We start from the raw sequence: 19,134 nt of genomic DNA, 5'->3' as shown, positions 1-19,134 counted from the left end.
TTCTTATTCAAGTCATTGCCCTGACTATCGTGATGGTGGTAGGGTAAAATTGAATCCATTATAGCGGTGCAACATATGGGGGGCATAAGACACTTTGTACGTTTTGCCATTTTCTCGTTTGCTACATTTCCTCGTGGACACTCCTTCCCCAATCACGTCAGGCCATGAAGCTTCTTCGCCGGATGCCGCTCTAGTCTGTCTATAAATTGCCCACTTGTAGAAAAGGGAACTGCCTGTTCGGCTGTCGGACTCGGATGGACACTGCCTTCGCTGCCATGTTGCCTTTCAACGCTGCCCAGCCTTTCACTATTTTCCGGGAAAGCTGTTTCTGCGCGCAAGGGTGCAACCAACAAACAAAAGACTTTGGTTTGTTTGCACCTTCTTCTTCTTCTTCTGTTTCAGTCAAGTACCCTCGCTATTCAGTTTCAGTACTTTCCATTGCCGTCAAACAACGAAGAGGAAGGGCACGGATTGGTGGTTGGTTTGTTGGTTGGTGTGTGGTTGCTAGAGAGTTGGAAAGCCCATGCACAACACCACCCGCTAGGCCTCCTTGGGTCACACGGAAATTTGTAAGTAAACACAACACGGAGTACTAATATTCATGATGGGTAGCTGACATCTCACTTCAACTTACCTCACTCACTTCAACGCATCAAATTGGCTAGCTTGAGAGCGAGCTGGACTTGATATCTTTGGTTAGTACCCAAACTGGTAGTCAATGGCGACATCATGATTCTGACACACGTATAGTCCACAAGTTGAAGCCTACCAGGCCGAGCAAGACCATTACCACGGCCATCAACCACCCAAACATGGCGGGCATCTTCCACCACGCCATATCGTGGCTCTACACCGCCCTTGCTGTCTCCATCCTCGGATTCTGATCCCTCCCCGCCCTTGTAGGCGTCGCCTTTACGGCGGCCGACTCCGATCCAGGACTTCTCCAGCTCATCGCCCAGCCGTCCCTGTTAACCTTCCTGGTGGCGAAACTCATCGTCGCCGCCGCCTCGACGTCGACCACTACTGCTGCCGGGGAATCATCACTCGACGAACAACAACGGCAACCTCGCCAGCTGGATCGCGACGGCGGACCACGGCTCCCCGCAAGGCGCACTCGTGCTCTTGCTCTTCTCGGCGACCTGGCTCCTCCACATCACACGCCTCGTCCGTGCGCTCTACTCCATAGTTCTGCCGAGCGCCTTCATCGTCCTCGCCGCCTCGCTCGAGGGCGCAGACGGTGACGCCGGGAAGAACCCGTCCAACGACGAGGGCGTGCGGGGGGGCTTTACGGCGGCATTGGCCGACCTCAAAGAGCAGTCCGGCACTGGGCTCGTCGAGCATATGGTCGAGCACCCGTGGTTTGCTTTCGAGACTCTCACGACATATTGGTCCGCATACGTGCTGCTGGGTATGTACGTCGCGGCGTACGCCTTCGGGGCGACGCGCAAGGTGTTGACGGCGCCGCTCGAGGCGTGGACCAGGGGCGGCGAGAACTTAGCGAGATTCCAGAGGTATCGGGAGGTCGAGACGCCTGTCCTTGTCGGTGAAAGGGGGAAGGCTGGCTTAGCGGCGAACTGAGTAAGGGCCAGCGCGGTGTGCCCCGCGGAGCTGGGAGTCTTCCTTTCAGAAGGGCCAACGACCAAGGGTTGCTGAGAGGGAAAAGGGGGGCCTCGACACCGGAAGGCGCCTGCCGAATTTGTAATGTAAAGTAAGAAATACTGGGGGCACAAACAACCGGGGTCGTTTCTACAGCCTCCCGCCGCCGAAACGGAAGCTGTGAGGAAGCTCGGACCGGGAAACGGTGCGTCCGGGTTGGTGGATCCCGGGCGGCTGCCGGAATAGGTGGGTCCATCCCCCGGAAGCAAACAGGAAGGAGCAACCAGCGCGTCACAACCAACAGGCAGGCAAGCACCTTCCTTTTCTCGCTCTTTCCTACTTCTTTCCCTTTGCTTTCATCTCGAGCACCTCAACAAGAACCAAACGCAACCGTGGTGCAGTGGTTTAGCATTCCAGCCTCCCATGCAGGGAACCAGCTGGGGACTCGGGTTCGAACCCCGGCGGTTGCAGCTCAATCCTTTTGCACACGGCGTCACGGTTCACATTCTGAATATACAGGGCTCTCCGTCCTATTTCTTTTGGCTCGTATCATGGTTGGTTGGTTGGTTGAGGTCGACCAGACCACGCCCTCCAATAAGGGGAAACGCAACATCTGAGCCATAACCTGGAAGCAAATAGTAGAAGGATACTGGAAAGGAATGGGTTGGTTGTTGGTAAAGTCAAACAAACACTGTGTTTACGTCCTATCTATGGTGTATCTTCTTTGGTCTAAGATCCCGTGTATCCACGCTCAAGTGGTCACCCGCGTAAAATGCTCATCTTCTCCCATCCGCCACGACCGCGTCTCTCTCACATCTCCGTCACACCTCACCAGCGCCTCTCCAGGATCCGACACGCCTCGGCAATCTTTTCCGTGATTCCTTCAATGTAACCCCACGAGAACATGTCGAAGTGGTTCCCCTCCGTCTCCAGGACCGTCACAACGAAGCCGGGACAATACCCATCCCACCCCAGCTTCCTGTCCCCGCGCCACACGTCCACCGAGCTGATGCCGTCCGCGGACAAAGGCACATGCTCCTTGGCCTTGACCAGCACGGCACGCGGCGGCCTCTCCCACACGACCTCGGCCGTCTCCTTGTCGGCCTTGCTCGAGTAAAAGTCTTTCTCCGTTGCCTCGTCACCAGCGGCTACGGCCGCCGCCGCCTCGGGGTCAGCGACGCTGCCGATGGCCGCGGAAACGGCGGCACCGCACCGCGGCATCTTCCACGCCCGCACCATCCCGCCGGCCAACTTCATCGCCCGCCGCGCCAGCTTCAGGTTCTTAGCCTCGGGCTCAAGCTCGTCGATGAACCTCCCGACCTTGACCCGCGAGCCCTCGGGCCAGACGGGGTAGACGCTGTCGACGGCGACGAGCCCGACGATCTCGAGATCCTCGTCCTCGTCCCCGAGCTGCCGCGCAATCTCCAACGAGAGCAGGCCGCCGAGGCTCCACCCGCCCAGCAGAATCCTCCGTCTCCTCCTGGTCGTCGTCGTCGTCGTCGTCGTCTTCCCGCCGCGCCCGGCCACCGGCAGCGGCGACGTTGATGACGGCGACGGCGAAAAAGGCGCCAGCGCGGGGTACTCTGGGCTCTTGGTCACGGTGTTCCGAATCATCTGGATGTAGGCGGCGGCCATCTCGGGCAAGCCGCCATCCCAGGGCACGCCCGAGTGGAAGCGCGGGTTCGCGATGCCGAAGACGGCGCGGTCGAGGGGCGAGAGGCAGTGATAGGCGAAGGTGGTGCCGCCGCCGTCGTGAATGAGGAAGAGCGGCGTCTGCGTCTGGCCGCGCGGCGAGGCGGGCTGGATGACCTCGCACTCCTTGGGGATCGGGTGATTGAGCATGATCGCCGTTGTCGCGGGTCGGAGAATAATGGGCGTGTGAGGATGAGAGCAGATGGTCACGAATAGGGGGGGGGGATGAAGCGTGGGATAAAAAAAATAAGAGAGATAAAAGGAGGCCGAGAATGTGAATGGCGGGATAGCGGGCCGGGTGAGAGATGTCTCGGTGAGATGAGTGTGACAAATGGCTGCTGAGGAGCTCGATGAGCCTGATGCGGGGTTAACGGTCTTGCTGGAGTGAAAGTGAACACGTCTCTATTAAGTTACGCGATACCCGTCTTCACCATAATGGAAAACAAGTTGTAGGAAAAGAAATCTTGAGAGAAAATCGAACGGTGGGGGGGATGAGAGCCAGCACGAGACAACAGCTCTGGGTCGATGAGCGAGATGGGAGAGAAACAAAAGGATGGGATGAGCAGTCAGTGAGTTGCATGTGCGAACGTCGCAGAAACCGCACTGCGCCACCAATGCGCGCTCGAGGGATTCCCGCGCCCCGCTGCCAGGTGGTGGGGGCAACGGCGGGATGGGGGGGGAATGGGAGGGGGAAATGGTATCTACCGCTTCGGCGTTCGGCGGTCCCGGCTTCGGAGGTGAGGATCCACATCGGCTTCGGAGCTTGAGCGTGGCAATGAATCTTGTCACCAACTGGACCAACGACATGGAGAGCTTTTGGCTTGTGATATTTCGTCCAACAATCCCGCGTTTTCGCGACAATTTCACTCGGCAACTCCTTTTCCCCGGACAAACAACATGAGAAATGACGCGAGAACAAGGTGACCGGACCGACCTCACAACCCCGGGTCTCACCCGGATGGGGGAAAAAAGGCAGGTGATATGTCTCAAGAACATCATTATTGCTACTCAAAGCGTACGATACAATCTAGTCTTCATAATCCCAACAACGCCGATCATGCTCAAGGCAACAAACAAACCCACCTTATCCCCAGCTTAGGTCCTCAGCTTGAACCGCAAAAACATCTTCTCCCGCGGCTTCGACGCCGCGTGAGCGTTCCTGTCAACCGAGTTCTCCGGAACCCTTTCCATTTTCTTCCCGTCGGCGTCGACGAGGCGGAAATCGAACCGCGCGATGAACAGGGCCGTCGTGATGGCCATTTCAAGTTTCGCAAACTGGTTCCCCAACGTGTCCTTCGTTAGCTAATTTCTCCCTCTTCCCATGAAAGGGATCATCATTGAACAGAGCAGATGAAAGTCAAAAAAATCAAGGGAAGAACATGGGAGAAAATGAAGGGGGGGGGGGGGGGGGGGGGGCAAAAGTGCAAAGCGCAGCGAGGAAGCGCCCACGAGACTCACCCTCATACCCAGGCACGGATGCCGTCCCGTCCCCCAGCCGATGAACGCGTGCGGGTCCTTCTTGTCCTCCTCCCGGCCCGGCAGATACCGCCCGGGATCCCACCGCAGCGGGTCCGGGAAGAAGTCCGGGCTCATGTGCGTCGTGTCGAAGTGGTACACCGCATAGGCGTCGGCCGGCACCACCTCGCCGCTGGCGCCGATCGCCACATCCCGGCCGCTCGCGTTGTACCGGAACCCGCACCCGGTGATGGTGAGCCGGATCGTCTCCTTCAGCCCGACGTCGATGAGCGGGAATTCGGCCTCCCACTCGTCCATGCTCATCCCCGCCAGTATCTCCTCGGGCGTCTGCGCCTCCGACCGCCGCCGCCGCGCGATCGCCCCGTCGACCTCGTCCCTCACCGCCGCGTACCACTGCTCGTCCGCCGCGAGGAAGCACAGCAGGTACGCCGCGTTGATGCCGCTGTTGATCAGCCCGGCGAACAGCGCGCCGACCATGAAGGCCACCATCTCGGCCGTGCTGTCGCCGTTGTCGATGAGGAACTGCAGCGCGTCGTCGTTGCCGACGCCGCGCTCCTTGCGCTGCTTGATGAACCCTTCGAGCAGCATGTACATCTTGGCGCCGCTGTAGACGCGGCGCAGGTGGCCCACCGTCGGCATCCACGGGAACATGATCTTGGTCGCCGTCGACGCGGCGTCAATGGACTCGTAGATGCGCAGCACGCGGACCATCAGCGCCGGGTCCTCGGCAATCTCGTCGCAGCCGACCATGCGCATCGTCAGCTGGAACACGAGCTGGTACAGGTCCTCAAAGGGGTCGCTCGTTCCGAACCCGGAAGCCGGGTCGACGCGCGCGGCGATGGCGTCCATTGACTTGCGCGTGTCGTTGATAAGGAGCGGGAGGCGGTTCGACAGGACGTCCCTGCGGAGGAGCTTCACGAGGTTCCAATTAAACTTTACGCCGAAATCGTCTCCAGAGGATCGGTCCTTGGAAACATCGATTCGCGGGGTGGCGTTGAAGAGCGCGCCGTATCTGCGGTTGAATCAGTTCAGTCTAGTTCAGTCACATATTGCTTGTTCTTCTCTTCCATGTCACAACGAACAGCCCAATCACATACACAAACAAAACACACGCGATAAATCCCAGGATGCATCCCAAAGGCAGAAAGAAGACTAGCTCCCAAACTTACCCTTTTGTGAAATCCAAATCCCGGTTCTCGAAAAACACACGTCGCCCCTCGTCCCCGGACAACCCGACGATGCGCATCTTGCCAAAGTAGAAGCTCCAGTTGCCCGACGCGGCGAACCGGCGGCCCTCGCTCAGGAAGTTGCCCCGTTCCGAGAAGAAGCGCGGCGTGCCGAGCACGGGGTACCCCTTGAGCAGGCGCGGCGCGTTACGCGGGAACGAGGGCCGCCAGGCGAGGGAGCCGACGGCGTAGGCCAGGCCCGTCAGCAGGAGGACCCAAACGCTGGTCGGCCAGCTCTGCGGGCGCAGCGCCGCCGAGACTGCTGCGGCGAGGGACATGCCGACGGACGGACAGTCTGCTTTTTGAACTTGGTGTTCTTCGTTCGCTTGTCTCTGAGGCGTTCGAAGTATCAAGACGGAAAATTCCCCAAGGTGTAGGTAGTGTCACTGGGAATTTCGAAACAAAAACGGTCAAGAAGGGGGGGACCGGGTAAGATGATAGGTGTGTATGCTGATGGTAGATTCACGAGAGCTGACCACCCAAACTAATGAGGATACCCGAAGAAAAAAAAAAGGGTTTGTTAGGCTTCATGCAAAGGCAGGAAAGGATATAGAATAGGTAAATAATACGGGAGCTCGCTTTCGGCGGACAAAGGTTCGCTTCCACCTCCCCCCCTGGGTCCATCCGCAAAAGAAGACATCCCAACTGGCGCCAACTCAAAACATCGCCCACTGGCGCTGCGTGAGCAGGACGAAACGCCCGCCTTCCAGTACATGGATGTGGTATTTTGGTATCTCGCAGAGGGACAAGGCCCGCCAAAGCTGGTTCGTCGCCGCCGAGGCGAGTCAAAGGCACCACGAATACGACTGACTCCCCCCCGCCCCCGTTCGGGCTATTCCATCATCCCGCCTGCCCAATGCCCCTTGCGCCGATCTCCCAAGCGAGCAGATGGTGAAGGTGGTGAACGAGGTAGAGAATGTTGGGGGGGGGGGCCGTTCTTTGGTCCGGGTGCCCCCCTCGCGCGGGTCGATTACTTGCTCGAAGACGGTGCGCGGCATGTGGGGTAGCCGAAGGTGAAACTCTGAATGTTAAAGGCCGTCATCGAAACATGGGACCAGGGGGGATGAGTGAGGGGCGGGGAGAGAGGTGAAGCTTTTGTGGCCGATTTCCCAGGTCTACATTCAATGCTAGTAGTGGTTCAGTGTAAGTGAGCATCCGTGTTTTCTCCGCGGGTCACTGTCTTCATACTTGGGATTTGTTCACTGCAACAAACAGCCGAGGACAGTTGGCTGCATGATGTGCGCGGGGAGGGGGGGGGGGGGGGGGGGATTCTGGCAGATAAAGCTTAAGGCCGTCATTGATGCAGGGAAGGATGTCGCTCTGCGGCTCTGGGCGGCATTTCTTTCCGGTTCGGCAATGGTGGGGATTATAGACATGCCTCGTCCAGCCTCACATTCGGTTGCTTTAAGCGTTCGACCCCGGTCTCCTGAGAAGTTACGTGCTGTGGTGCTGGAGCTTAAGGACTTACACGCATACATCGTATCTGAATACGGCATTCATTGGTCAGCAGCGTACAGATACAAGCGTGGCAAAGCTCAACCTCCCAGGAAATCCGGGCCCGACAGGCTCAGGATCGCGTACAGGGTGTTGATGTACGAAGTACTGCATCTCTACACCGACGGCTCCCCTGCTTGGCCATACTGTCGAAGCACGTACTGTGTTGCTGGCGGAGACCACGGAGACCACGGATGCCGGCCCGGCTTGCAAATTCCCTGGGGACGCAGGCCCCGATGGCCTCGAACCGTTCCTTCAAAGTCTCCGATGGAGAGTGAAGGGGGGGGGTGCTTGGAACATCCTCTCATCGCGGTGACACGTAGACACCGGCAGGCCCCTCGCCATGGAGCTCGAGCTGGACCTCGTCGAAAGTGCGATACTCCTCCACGAGTTCACCAGTTCGGGCGACGAGAAACCATGAGACGAATCCGTCTCTCCGCCAGAGACAGACGCATGTCTCACCCTCTCGCCGCACCCACAGGTGTTTGGCGTTCTTCCCCCGACAAACCAAGACCTCCCTCACCAGAGGGCGCTTCGGACCGCGAGATATAAAACTTCTCTGAATGTTTATATCTAAGCAAGCTGAAAGGAAGAAGAAGAAGAAAAAAGAAAAAAGAAAAAAGAAAAAAGGAGGGGGTATCGTCTAACAATGCACCCAACGCCGTCCGTTCGACTCTCCAAGACCACCAGAGGTTCATCAAACCCAAATACCTCCGGACACTTCGTCCCAAGCCTCTAATCAGACACACCAAGTCCGACTGTCATCTAGTGTGTTTTCTCCAAACCTTCACTTTGAACCTTTGTCTTCTCGTGCCAACATCTTCATCAACATGAGGACAACACTCGCCGAGGTCCCTAAACAGCCTCCCAGTCCATAGCCTCCACCATAAAATCGTACTCGTCCTCCACAATCTGCTCACCGCCAGCCGGCGCCGCCCCTGAATCCCCTGCGGCGGCGGTAGTGGCAGCCTCCTCGGCGACCCTCCTTTCGGCGACCACATACCCGGCATCAAACCCAGCAAAGATGTGCCTAAAAATCCTGTCGAGGTCGTAGCTTTCCAACGGCGCCGTTCCCGCTCTTTCACTCCCCGACTCCCTTCCCGTCGCCCTTGCCCGGGCACCCTCCTCGGCGTACTTCCACCGATTCCTAAGCTCCTTGGCCCTCGACAGCTGAAACAGCACCTCCCCCGATCCCAGCGCCTCGTGGAGCGGGTTGTCCTCCCTCTCAAGCGCCGCGAGAACGTTCTGGTGGTAAGTGTGGGTCGCCTGTGTCGTCTGCGCCGCCCCGTTCGCCCGCCACGGCGCCGTCACCCACCCGTCCCGCGAGACCGTGATCCCAAACACCCCCATCAGGTGCACTAGCGCCCGCTCCAGCAGCATGTAGTACTCGTAAAAGTCGAGCTTGAACATGAGCTCCGCCTCCTCGGCGTCCGTCTCGCCGACGTATAGCGGGTCACCCGGCCGTGCTATGGCGTGGTGATACCCGTGGCTGAGGTAGGGGAGCTTCCACTTGAGCCGCCGCACGATCTGTATGTATCGCTTGAACTCCTGCTGCGCCGATGGCCCTTCCCGGGGAGCGATGGCGGTGTCGCTGCTGTTCGTGACGCTGCTGTTGGCGGGTGTTTTCATGCTCGCATTCGTGGCCGGGCGAAAGTCGCCGCTGTTCTTGGTCGTCGAGAGAGGCTGCGGTGCCGCGGGGGTGATTACCGAAGACGACGGGGGTTGGTAAGTTCGCGGTCGGTAAGCAGAGACGGACGACGATCCACTGGCGTGTTGGGCCTTACCCCTCGACGCCCAGATGGAGTCGCCCAGGCCTCTTTTCGACTTCATCATCGTGGCCGGCTCGTTCGCAGGGTGGGTGGTTCGGGCGGGGAGGTATGTCGGACGCATGTATAGGTAGTGTCGGAACAGCCACGGCGGCTTCCGGACACTTGGAAAGATAACGATCGGATCTCGAAGTGGTCGATTGGCAATCGGAATCGCCTTTCAGAGCTGTCGCTGGTGGGGTTTTATAGGCGCGATGGCTTGCAGAGTAGCCGGAAATGGGAGCCTTTAAATGAAGGATGCAGGAAAACGATGCGAAGGAACGGGGTTGGTTGGTGAATGTCGAAGCTGCAAACGCACTACTTTCAAACAGAGATCGGCAGGCGACAAACGAGCGTGTGGACGGAAGTCCGTGTTGGCTCCGTCGTTTGGTCGGTCGTGAATCTAGCCAGGACCCAAAAAGGTGAATGGATGTATCCGTATGGAAATGTGAAGATGAAGATGGGAGGAGAGATGTTTGGTTGGTGGGGGCTGGAGCGGCATGACGCAGGTACAAACAAACACTCAACGGCCATTAACCAGTAGCCAGCAGCTGACAGCTTCACTCTGGGAGACCTCCAGCCACAGCTCCAGGCAGAGTCACAGCCACAGCCACAACCACAGCCATGTATATGTCAGTCTTCTTTTCCCCAACACTTCATTCACCAACACCATCATCCTTTTCATATTTAGCACGTGTACAAACTGCCCTTGGGCCTGTATTGGTATGTCGAAATCGTACTCGTACGTATTCCTAGGATATACAACTTCAACAACAATGCCCATTCCCCACCAATACTCGAAATAGATAACCCTCAAACGCCGGTCGCGGTGACTCTGTCCCATCTCAGAACGCCTTCGTCAGACGGCCCGGCTTCTACGCCTTTTTCGTAGCCTTGGCCGTTCCAATATGGGTATTATGAACCTGTGACGTGTCATTAGCGATCAGTCACACACAGACAGAGAAGCAACGGCCCGTTTCTGCAGACGACTTACCTTGGTAGCAAAACGCAAACTTGTCACCGTCTCCTTGAGGTGAGCTTCCAACGGGCTGACCATCACAAACATGAGCGTCTTGCTGTTACCCCCGAGGGAGTACTGTAGCAGGTGTGTCAGCTTCGAGTTGCGGTACGGGATGTGCCCACTCTTCTTGCCGAGCGCCTCGATCACGTCGCCGAGGCATGATAGGGACTTGTTGATGTTCTGCGTCTCCTTCATTCTGGCGCCCTCGGCCTGCGAGTGCTTGAGACGCTCCGACCCGGCCAGATCCACCAGGTTCAGCGTGCCCTCGCACCGCTCGCCCGTCGCCGAGTTGTAGCCCGAGAGCTTCAGGATGAAGACGCTGTGCGATCGCGACGACCGCTCGTTGGCCTTGGTGGCCGCCACCGACCGGTTGTTCTGCGCCTCGGCGAGCATCACCTCCACTGTGTTGGCAGAGTCAAGCGAGACCGTCTTGCAGTTGAGGACCGACGTCTGCTTGCGCACGTCGTCGTGTCGGATCTCGAGCTTGCGTCCCCTGCCGCCGTCCGACTCGCGCCCGTTGGGCGTCAAGAGGTCGTTGAGCTCCTCGTTGTACACTTCGATGAAGGATCCCTCCATCTTGTACGTCCATTGCTTCTCCCTGAGCTTCGTGACCGTCTCATAGATCATGTGCGTTGCGCGAGGGATCATGCCGTCTGGTGAAGACATTGTGTGCGTCTTACCGGATCCCGTCTGGCCGTAGCAAAAGATGCAAACGTTGTATCCGTCGAGCGCGCTCTGCACGAGCTGCGAGATTTCGTCAAACACGTCTTGGTTCTGCGCAGACGGGTCAAACACCCTGTCAAATTCGAAGTTGATGTTCTTGGTCGACACATCGCCAAAGCTGTTCACCTCCTGCGTTTGCAGAGCGATCTCGGCCGACGTCTTCTCGTCGGGATACGCCACCTTGGCCGGCTCGCCTTCCGATGCGTTTAGAACGGGACGCACTCTGCACATGACGCGGATGTTGCCCTTGAGCTCCTGGTACTTGTTGAAGAGGACGCGCCGTTCCGTCTCTTCCTTGATGAGCTTTTCCTTGGCCGTCTCCGCCACCTTGAGCGCTTCCTGCAGTCTAGCTTCCATGTTGGCGAACGAGTCGGATTGGGCTTTGCTGTCTGACTCGAGGAACTCGACGTGTGACTTGAGAGAGTTGATCTTGGCTTCTAGTGTGACATTGGAGGCGCCGAGCTCCGAGATGCTCGCTTCGAGGCCCTTCTTGAGTGTTTGCTCGCGGTCCAGGTCGCCCTTTAGCGTTTCCATCACGGCCCTCATTTCGGCAGCTTCCCTGTCCTTCTTCTGGAGCGTGAGGTGGAGGTCTTGCTGTTCGTTTCCGAGCCTGGCGCGAAGGTCCTGAATCTCCCTCGCCTTATGCCCGCGCTCCTCGTCGAGTTCAGCCTTGAAGTGGCGCTCAAGGGCATCCAATGCCTCTCGGTGGCTCTTCTCTGCCCGCTGCGACTCGTCCTTGAGCTCGCGTCGCAATTCGTCGAGCTCGTGACGATGCTTCCGCGCTTCGTCTTCGAGCTCGTACTTGTGGCCGCGCTTCGCCGTTTCCGACTCAATCGTCAGCGTCTGCATCTGTTCACGCAAGCTGCTAATCTCATTTTGCAGATTTCCGTTGCGGTCTTCGAGTTTGTCTCGTTCCGCTTCCAGTTCCGATACTGCCTCTTGTCAGTCCTCGTCTTACCAGTGACACACATGGGCCCAGCTCACTTCTCTTCTTGTACATCTCCACCCTCTCGTCCATCAGTTCCTTGTCAGACAACATGACGTTCATCGACTCCTTGACCTGCTTGAACTGCGAGTCAAGCTCGGCCACCCTGCCCTCGACATCCCAGCCTACGAATTGAGTCAAGTTAGAATCTTTTGTTAAGAACGGAGGTCTACTAGGAGAAGGGGATCTGGCCGGCGATCTGGAATCCCTGATCGTCATGATTGTTTCCTCGAGTCTTTCCATCACGGCTCTCGCTCGCTTGAAATCTGGCGAAGGTGTGACAGGGTCGGTCATGTGACTGGCCTGTCTCTTCTTCGGTGACAGATCTGGCGGATTCGAGAGAGGCCTGCGTGATGCGCGCACAGTGACACTACCGACGTGGGCGGTGCTCGTCCTGGTTGACACGGAGCTGAGGCTATCCAACTGGCTGAAAACCGCTTGATCTTCATCTTGCGCCAAGGTTGTACTGGTGTCGTCCTTGATGGATAGTGCACCGAACCGGCTGCTGAGAGAAACTTCTCTTTGCGAATTCATTTGCGATGTTGACTTGGCAAGTCTGATCTTGCTAGGCTGAAATTCAAGGGGTCGCAGAAAGTTCAGTCGCTGAGAATGCAAGTTCGTACCATGCTTTTGTTCTATTGGTCCGTCGAATTCTTCCTCTGATCGATGACCGTATGCCGTGCGTGGTCTCGCTTGCGGGTTCGCGTTCCGAGTCCGAGGCTGTCCGTTGACTGATCTTGCATGAGCAAGGGAGGACTTTGAGCGCTCGTGGCCTCTAGGGCCGACGCTGGCAGAAAAGCCGCCCGGGGTGTTATATCGGGAGGTTGGTGGTGCGTTTCGAGGTCTGATGTTGTTTGGGTCCTTGAGCTGCAGCGAGTTAGCGTGCGCAAAAGCAAAACTGCCAAAAGCAAACGAGCAATGGGCAGTACACAACGCAGCTCATCCCTGTCGCCCGTCTCTTCGTCGTCGTCATCGCAATTGACGGTCCAGTAGGATTCGTTCCGATACATTACGGTGTCCAGGAGGAGTCGAACACCGCCACTCGAGTGGCCATGGTCGCTCCGCAACCCCAACCACAACTGCAGCCTGCCGGAGACGCTGCGCAGATATGTCGGGCTGGATACTGATGACGGGTTACGAGGTCGGGAGCGATGTTGGTTCAGAGTGGACCATCGGCTATTAGTCTCGTCGGAATCGGCGCGGTTCCAATGCAGCGAGAAGGCGACGAGCAGCTTTTGCAGCATATATGGTCGCGGAACGCTGCGGATCACCGCCCGCAGAGTATGCCATGCAGAGCGCAGGACATGCACCGCGATCCAAAGGACAATCCGTAGGGCGTCGATGCGGAGATCAATGGCGAATGGCGTGTTGGAGTCGGAGGTCATCATCTCCGTGGACTCGACGTGGCGTTCGGGGGATGAGGTGCGAAGTGGGAAGGGGTTGTAAAGGGACCTACCTCGGCCAGTGTGTGTCCCCTGACGGAGCGCGCCCTGGCGATGCCAGAAGCACCTGCCGCTGCGGTGGTTGAGGAAGACCTCGTCGGGTATTCGCCTGCCCTCTCGGCGAGGGACTTTTGGTGCTTCAGGGCCGGCAGCTCAGCTGGGGGAGGCACAGTCAGCAGGCGCCACCATTCCCATCGGCGCTCAGGAAGAAAGAACCAACCTGGCTTGGGGACATCGCGCTTCATGGCGCTGTTGAGCGAGCCGACCTTGGAGGCGGGCGGCGGTATCAAGGACGGGTGCGCGCGCGCGTTGTTCTGGGATTCGCTCATTTCGGAGAGGCCGAGGCCGGACGAGATGGTGCCGGGTCGCGGGAGGTTGCTTTGGGGACGGATGACGGAGGAGCGAAAGTGGTGTTGCTGTGAAAGGTGAGAGTGTCAGTCAGTCAGTCAGTCCGTCGGCCAGCCCGGGGCACCTCTCCATTCACATCGCCGAAGCCAGCCACCTCTCCCTGCGGCCATGGAGGCCAGCGAAAAACAAGCCAAGCTCGGCTCGGGAGTGAGGGCACAATGAAAACTACAGTGACGCACCGTATTCTCCGCGGTGTCCATGTTGAGGATGCTATCGACACGACGCGCAACAACGGGAATGATGATGTGGGACACGAGGAGCAGCGCTCCGGTTCTGGCGGCGGTAGGAGAAGGCGTTGTGAAGTTGGAGAAGGCATGCGGCGACGGCGGCAGCAGTAGCAACAGCAGCAACAACGGCGGGTGACAGTAGAATCAGCAGAAAAGCCCACACGGCGGCTATGATTGAATATGGGGAGGGGTGTGGGTTGTGACTGCGTGCGATTTGTTTGCTGCGCTTCCCAAATGGGGCGTGTGGAGGAGCATCTCAGGGTCTGAGTGTTTACGCTGGATTGTGTACACGCGGTGGCTGCCGGGGGGTGGACGGGTGCCGGGGCAACGGGCTGACAAGTTCAGAAGCTTATGTAATATTTCTTGTTTCAACTACCGCACGTGGAGTGTCATCATTTTAGACTGTAGCCTTAGGCCAAAGCGCAGCCTAGCAGTCTGACCTAGACCCACCATAGCTCCTCACGCGCCAATCATAATTCTGCACATCAAATGAGCCTCTGTTTCCCCAATCAGGAAAGCGGTCACCTTCGCACAGTCAATGCGCAAGTGTGGCCTTTTCACATGTCACTGCTTTGGCCGCCTACCGCCGCACCATGACGTTGGGAAGCTCATTCGCCAGCTCGTCGTCACTCTCTTGAGAATTTGTGTCTCGCAGCACTCAGCAGAGTTCCCCCCCAACGGAGAGGAAATTCATTCCGTGACACGAGAGGCGCTCCCTCTGCAAGAGAGGAGAAGAAAAAAAAATCCTTCAGCTCCCAACCCTTCTTTCACTCGCTGCCGTTGGGTTTTCCCTTGGACCATCTTCCGAACCCCTCCGCAGCGCAATCCCCTCTCATTCTCATCGGCCTCCCATGTCGCCGTGATCGTCCTTCCGTCCGTCTTGTTGTTGGTCTGACTTACACGACACTCTCTGTCCTCGCAACCTACCTACCTACGCCAAGCTTCATACTACTGCTGAATCTACGATGGAGAAGTTCAGTCAGTTCCGCGACAAAGGTAAGAGAGATCAACATCATCGTCACCACCCTTATCTACTAGGAATATATCATACCACCACCGTACAGCAGACTAACACACCCAAGGCTCGGGCATCTCGCCCTTCATCCCCGTCAAGACCGGCCTCTCCCCCGTCTCCTCCGTCTTCCACACGTTCCTATTTTGCGTCCGCCTCCCCATCTTCCTCACCTATGCCACCGCCTACTTTCTCCTCCTCCAGCACCTCCCCTTCCTCCCCGTCGCCGTCCGCAAGGTCCTTCTCTGGGGAATGATGGGTATCCCCGGCATCTGGTGGGTCGACCTCCAGCTCGACGGCGTCCGCCGGGGGACCCTCGCCGAGCAGCCCCCGCAGCGCTTCCCGCACCCGGGCTCCGTCATCGCCGCCAACTTCACCTCCCCCATCGACGCCCTCTACCTCGCTGCCATCTTCGACCCCATCTTCACCATCTCCTACCCCAACACCCGCGCCGTTGAGCGCGTCTCCCTCCTCCGCGCCGTCCTATACGCCCTCTCGCCCGTCCGCTTCGCGCCCCCGCCCGGCGGCAGCGCCCGCCTCACCGACCTCGCCGCCCTCCTCCGAAAGTACCCCGACCGCGTCGTCGCCGTGTTCCCCGAGGGTGGCACCACCAACGGAAAGGGCGTTTTGCCATTCACCCCGTCCCTCCTCGCCCTCGGCCCGGACGTCCACATCTTTCCCGTCAGTATCCGCTACACCCCGGCCGACATCACCACCCCCGTCCCCGGCCGCTGGTTCAAGTTTCTCTGGGACCTGCTCTCCCGCCCGACTACCTGCATCCGCGTCCGTGTCGCCGAGAGCATCCTCAACTCCGCCGCTGCTCAGACCAACGGCGTATCGTCGTCCGTCGTCGCCGACACCGCCGCCACCCAACGCCGCATCGGCGGAGCCGACCCTTCGCTATCGATCGAGGAACAAAGGGTGTTGGATAAGGTCGGCGAGGCGCTGGCCAGGCTATGCCGCAACAAGCGCGTCGGCCTGACGCTGCGGGACAAGGAAGCCTTCATCGAGGCATGGAACGGCCGCAAATAGTCATGGAAACGCAGCGCGAGCGCATGAGGAAACAGATGAGGGATAAGGGTGGACATTATGGCCTACCCTTCGGCGGCAATCGTGCTTTTCTCCTTTACGTTCGGCGGGTATTTTTGCATAGCTAGGAGCTCGGGAGGAAGAGAGGCGGGCCTTGAACACGCCATGTTTCCAATATCGTCGACCGGCGCAACGAAAAGCAGCAGCAGCAGTAGCAGCATGCGAGCGGTTTCTTGATTATCTGCTTCATTTTCTTTTTCATCGTTTGGAGAAGCAATCCGCCGCGGTGAGCCAATGTTGTACGCTTCGTGTGTGTATTGTGTTATCTTTGCGGCTTCATATACCACCACTTCCGAATCGGATATTTTCAAAAAGCGATGATGAATCTTATTTCTTTTTTCTGTACGCGCGGCTGGGATCTCTTTTGTACACAAGCGGGGAGTAATAATACCACATAACACACAAGCAAAACTCCCATTTTTGGACTACCTTTTTTTTCCGAAGCCGTACAAGAAGAAGATGATGATGGTATAACAAAGTGTAAAACTCTAGAAAATGTCGCCTCCCCGGCCTCCCCCTTTTTGTCCTTTGCCCATCGCTCAGCATCCAGGAAACAAATTTCCTTAAATCGGGCCGTCCGTCACGCATCCCGAACTGGCGTCGCTGACCAGGGACGAGTACTTCTTCAAGGTGCCCTTGGCGTACTTGGCCGGCGGCGCCTTCCACTCGGCCTTCCGCCTCGCCATCTCCTCGTCCGAAACGCTCGTGTCGATGACGCGCTGCTCGGCGTCGATGGTGATGATGTCGCCGTCGCGAACGAGGCCGATGGGCCCGCCCTCCATGGCCTCGGGCACGATGTGGCCAATCAGGAAGCCGTGGCTGCCGCCGGAGAAGCGGCCGTCCGTCAGCAGCGCGACGTCCTGGCCGAGACCGGCGCCCATGATGGCGGAGGAGGGCTTGAGCATCTCGGGCATACCGGGGCCGCCCTTGGGGCCCTCGTAGCGGATGATGACGACCGTCTTCTCGCCCTTCTTGATCTCGTCGCGCTCGAGCGCCGCGATGAAGGCGTCCTCCTCGTCGAACACGCGCGCCTTGCCGACGAAGCGCAGGCCCTCCTTGCCGGTGATCTTGCCGACGGAGCCGCCGGGAGCGAGCTGGCCGCGCAGGATCTGGATGTGGCCCGTAGGCTTGATGGGGTTGCTGAAGGGGCGGATGATTTTCTGGTCGGCCGGGAACGACGGCATGTTTTCGACGTTCTCCTTCATCGTCTTTCCGGTAACGGTGATACCGGAGCCGTCGATCATGCCCTCCTTGAGGAGGAACTTGAGCAGGCCGGGGGTGCCACCGATGCGGTGCATGTCAGCCATGACGTACTTTCCAGAGGGCTTCAGATCGGCGAGGAAGGGGGTGCGGTCGGACACAGCCTGGAAGTCATCGACGGTGAGCTTGATGCCGACGGAGTCGGCGATGGCGAGCAGGTGGAGGACGGCGTTGGTGCTGCCTCCGAGGATATTGACGACGATCATGGCGTTCTCAAAAGCCTGGCGGGTCATGATATCGCGGGGGCGGATGTCCTCCTTGAGGATGTTCTTGATGGCGGCGCCGATGCCGGCGCACTCGGCCTTCTTGCTCGCGTCCTCGGCGGGGCTGCTGCTGCTGCCGGGCATGGTCAGGCCGAGGGTTTCGATGGCGGTAGCCATGGTGTTGGCGGTGTACATGCCTCCGCAGGCGCCGCTGCCGGGGCAAGCATTGCGGATGATGTCGAAACGCTGCTCCTCGGTGATCTCGCCGGTGATGTACTGGCCGTAGGCCTGGAAGGCGGAGACGATGTCGATGGACTCGCCGGACTTGCTGCAGCCGGGCTGGATAGTGCCGCCGTAGACCATGATGCTGGGACGGTTGACACGGCCCATGGCGATGGCGACACCGGGCATGTTCTTGTCGCAGCCGGGCAGCGAGACGTTGCCGTCGTACCACTGGCCGTTCATGACGGTCTCGATGGAGTCGGCGATGATCTCACGCGACTGCAGCGAGTAGCGCATGCCCTTGGTGCCCATGCTGATGCCGTCCGAGACGCCGATGGTGTTGAACTGGTAGGGGATCAGGCCGGCGTCCTTGACGGACTGGCGCACGATGTTGGACAGGTCGAGCAGATGCATGTTGCAGGGGTTGCCCTCGTACCAGACGGACGAGATGCCGACCTGGGCCTTGTTCATGTCCTCCTCGGTGAGACCGGTGGCGTACAGCATGGCCTGGGAAGCGCCCTGGGACTTGGGCTGCGTGATGTTGGCCGAGACCTTGTTCAGCTGGTCGTTGGCGCGTCGGGGCGCGGTGGAGGAGAGGAGACGGCTGCGCGAGAAGATTAGCCATTGCGTTTCGCTGTACCTGCCTTGAGACGTCAATTGACATTGGGGGAGATGTCATACGCATGGCCGGCAATGGCAGGACGCCTCGTCGCCGCTCGGAGAGCTTGCGACTGGCGGGAGATGGACCGGGAGAGCATTGCGTCGAAAGGATCACCGGGAAGCCCCAAGCACGGGAGGTCGGATAGGGATGGGGAGGGAAGGGGAGGAGAGAAGCTTGTTTGAGGCGGGAGGGAATCTCAGTCAGTCAATTGAGAGTCGGATCAATTCAATTGCAACCTGCTCGGCTCTTGATTAAATAATGTTCCCAAGTGAGTCACGGAGACGGAGAAAAGGTGCGGTGAAAGGAAAGACCTGAGATCACAGGGACAGTCACAGGGACACGGCCACGAAACTATCACTGAATGCCCTTTTTCGGGGGGGGACACTGCACTGGCCAGCAGGGGAAATTTGGGCGATGTCGGCTTGTAAAAACTCTGGAGCTCCCCGCCGAGAGCTCCCCGCATTGAAATACCTTGTTGTTGATTGGTTGACAAGGTGGATCTCCCCAGGTTTAGTGCGTCGAGAGCAGGTGAGCTACCGGCGCCGGTGCATGGTGGAGAGGTGAGCCTCGGTGAGCCTTGGTGAGCCGTAGC

General features: G+C 58.5%; 7 protein-coding genes across 7 annotated transcripts; 2 read left to right on the top strand and 5 right to left on the bottom strand.

Annotated features, from left to right (window-relative positions):
* Nucleotides 1-75: 75 nt before the first annotated feature.
* Nucleotides 76-1,578, top strand: CDEST_14839 (uncharacterized protein; the record flags this gene model as incomplete). The annotated part of the gene is made up of 5 exons (XM_062930995.1): nt 76-96; nt 545-569; nt 751-863; nt 948-1,012; nt 1,074-1,578. The coding sequence occupies 5 exons, from the start codon at nt 76-78 to the stop codon at nt 1,576-1,578; spliced, it is 729 nt and encodes a 242-aa protein (XP_062787046.1).
* Nucleotides 1,579-2,260: 682 nt separating this feature from the next.
* On the bottom strand, nt 2,261-3,858 carry CDEST_14838 (Putative thioesterase, alpha/Beta hydrolase). The gene has a single exon (XM_062930994.1). The coding sequence runs from the start codon at nt 3,436-3,438 to the stop codon at nt 2,425-2,427; it is 1,014 nt and encodes a 337-aa protein (XP_062787045.1). The 5' UTR covers nt 3,439-3,858; the 3' UTR covers nt 2,261-2,424.
* A 433-nt stretch (nt 3,859-4,291) lies between these two features.
* CDEST_14837 (Putative cytochrome P450) lies at nt 4,292-6,792 on the bottom strand. Its single transcript, XM_062930993.1, has 3 exons — nt 5,934-6,792; nt 4,747-5,776; nt 4,292-4,563 (listed from the first exon to the last, which is right to left on the bottom strand). Exons 1-3 carry the CDS (start codon nt 6,266-6,268, stop codon nt 4,384-4,386), a joined length of 1,545 nt encoding a protein of 514 aa, XP_062787044.1. The 5' UTR covers nt 6,269-6,792; the 3' UTR covers nt 4,292-4,383.
* Nucleotides 6,793-8,339: 1,547 nt separating this feature from the next.
* CDEST_14836 (uncharacterized protein) lies at nt 8,340-9,317 on the bottom strand (the record flags this gene model as incomplete). The annotated part of the gene is made up of 1 exon (XM_062930992.1): nt 8,340-9,317. The coding sequence occupies one exon, from the start codon at nt 9,315-9,317 to the stop codon at nt 8,340-8,342; it is 978 nt and encodes a 325-aa protein (XP_062787043.1).
* Nucleotides 9,318-9,980: 663 nt separating this feature from the next.
* On the bottom strand, nt 9,981-14,355 carry CDEST_14835 (Putative kinesin-like protein). Its single transcript, XM_062930991.1, has 7 exons — nt 14,048-14,355; nt 13,681-13,876; nt 13,475-13,617; nt 12,642-12,885; nt 12,018-12,143; nt 10,284-11,965; nt 9,981-10,212 (listed from the first exon to the last, which is right to left on the bottom strand). Exons 1-7 carry the CDS (start codon nt 14,066-14,068, stop codon nt 10,165-10,167), a joined length of 2,460 nt encoding a protein of 819 aa, XP_062787042.1. The 5' UTR covers nt 14,069-14,355; the 3' UTR covers nt 9,981-10,164.
* Nucleotides 14,356-14,676: 321 nt separating this feature from the next.
* Nucleotides 14,677-16,757, top strand: CDEST_14834 (Putative phospholipid/glycerol acyltransferase). The gene is made up of 2 exons (XM_062930990.1): nt 14,677-15,091; nt 15,178-16,757. The coding sequence occupies exons 1-2, from the start codon at nt 15,061-15,063 to the stop codon at nt 16,137-16,139; spliced, it is 993 nt and encodes a 330-aa protein (XP_062787041.1). The 5' UTR covers nt 14,677-15,060; the 3' UTR covers nt 16,140-16,757.
* A 1-nt stretch (nt 16,758) lies between these two features.
* Nucleotides 16,759-18,865, bottom strand: CDEST_14833 (Putative dihydroxy-acid/6-phosphogluconate dehydratase, ilvD/EDD domain, dihydroxy-acid dehydratase). Its single transcript, XM_062930989.1, has 2 exons — nt 18,563-18,865; nt 16,759-18,485 (listed from the first exon to the last, which is right to left on the bottom strand). Exons 1-2 carry the CDS (start codon nt 18,637-18,639, stop codon nt 16,760-16,762), a joined length of 1,803 nt encoding a protein of 600 aa, XP_062787040.1. The 5' UTR covers nt 18,640-18,865; the 3' UTR covers nt 16,759.
* Nucleotides 18,866-19,134: the final 269 nt, after the last annotated feature.

This window comes from Colletotrichum destructivum, chromosome 10 (assembly GCF_034447905.1).
Source record: "Colletotrichum destructivum chromosome 10, complete sequence".
In the NCBI taxonomy this organism is placed as follows: Eukaryota; Fungi; Ascomycota; class Sordariomycetes; order Glomerellales; family Glomerellaceae; genus Colletotrichum; species Colletotrichum destructivum.
Note: the sequence above shows the minus strand (reverse complement) of the source record. Positions and strands in the feature narration are given on the sequence as shown.